Here is a 283-nt window from a genome sequence, read left to right on the forward strand (position 1 = left end):
TGTCAGTATCAAAAACATTTATAAAACAAAATCCAGGATCTGATTCTTGTATCCTTTTGTCCCATACCTTGACTTTTCATTTTGTTCTTTTGTTTTCAGGAAGAAGATGAAGCCCCGGATGATGAGACAGTCAACCAGATGATTGCTCGTGGTGAAGAGGAGTTTGAAATCTTCCAAAAGCTGGATACTGAAAGGAGGGTGACAGAAGACAAGCCTCGCCTCATGGCTGAAGATGAACTGCCAGAATGGATGTTGAAGGAGGAAGATACGGTGAGTTTCTATA

At 41.0% G+C, this 283-nt stretch overlaps 1 protein-coding gene across 1 annotated transcript in view; it reads left to right on the forward strand.

Moving 5' to 3' along the window:
* The window catches only part of LOC119591307 (transcription activator BRG1-like), a gene marked incomplete at its 3' end in the record, with an annotated part of 18,291 nt that overhangs the window by 12,229 nt on the left and 5,779 nt on the right, over positions 1–283 (forward strand). Inside the window, 1 exon segment of the mRNA XM_037940034.1 lies at positions 100–270. Within this exon segment, the coding sequence (XP_037795962.1) occupies positions 100–270 (171 nt within the window).

Source organism: Penaeus monodon, chromosome 28 (genome assembly GCF_015228065.2).
Source record: "Penaeus monodon isolate SGIC_2016 chromosome 28, NSTDA_Pmon_1, whole genome shotgun sequence".
Lineage (NCBI taxonomy): Eukaryota > Metazoa > Arthropoda > Malacostraca > Decapoda > Penaeidae > Penaeus > Penaeus monodon.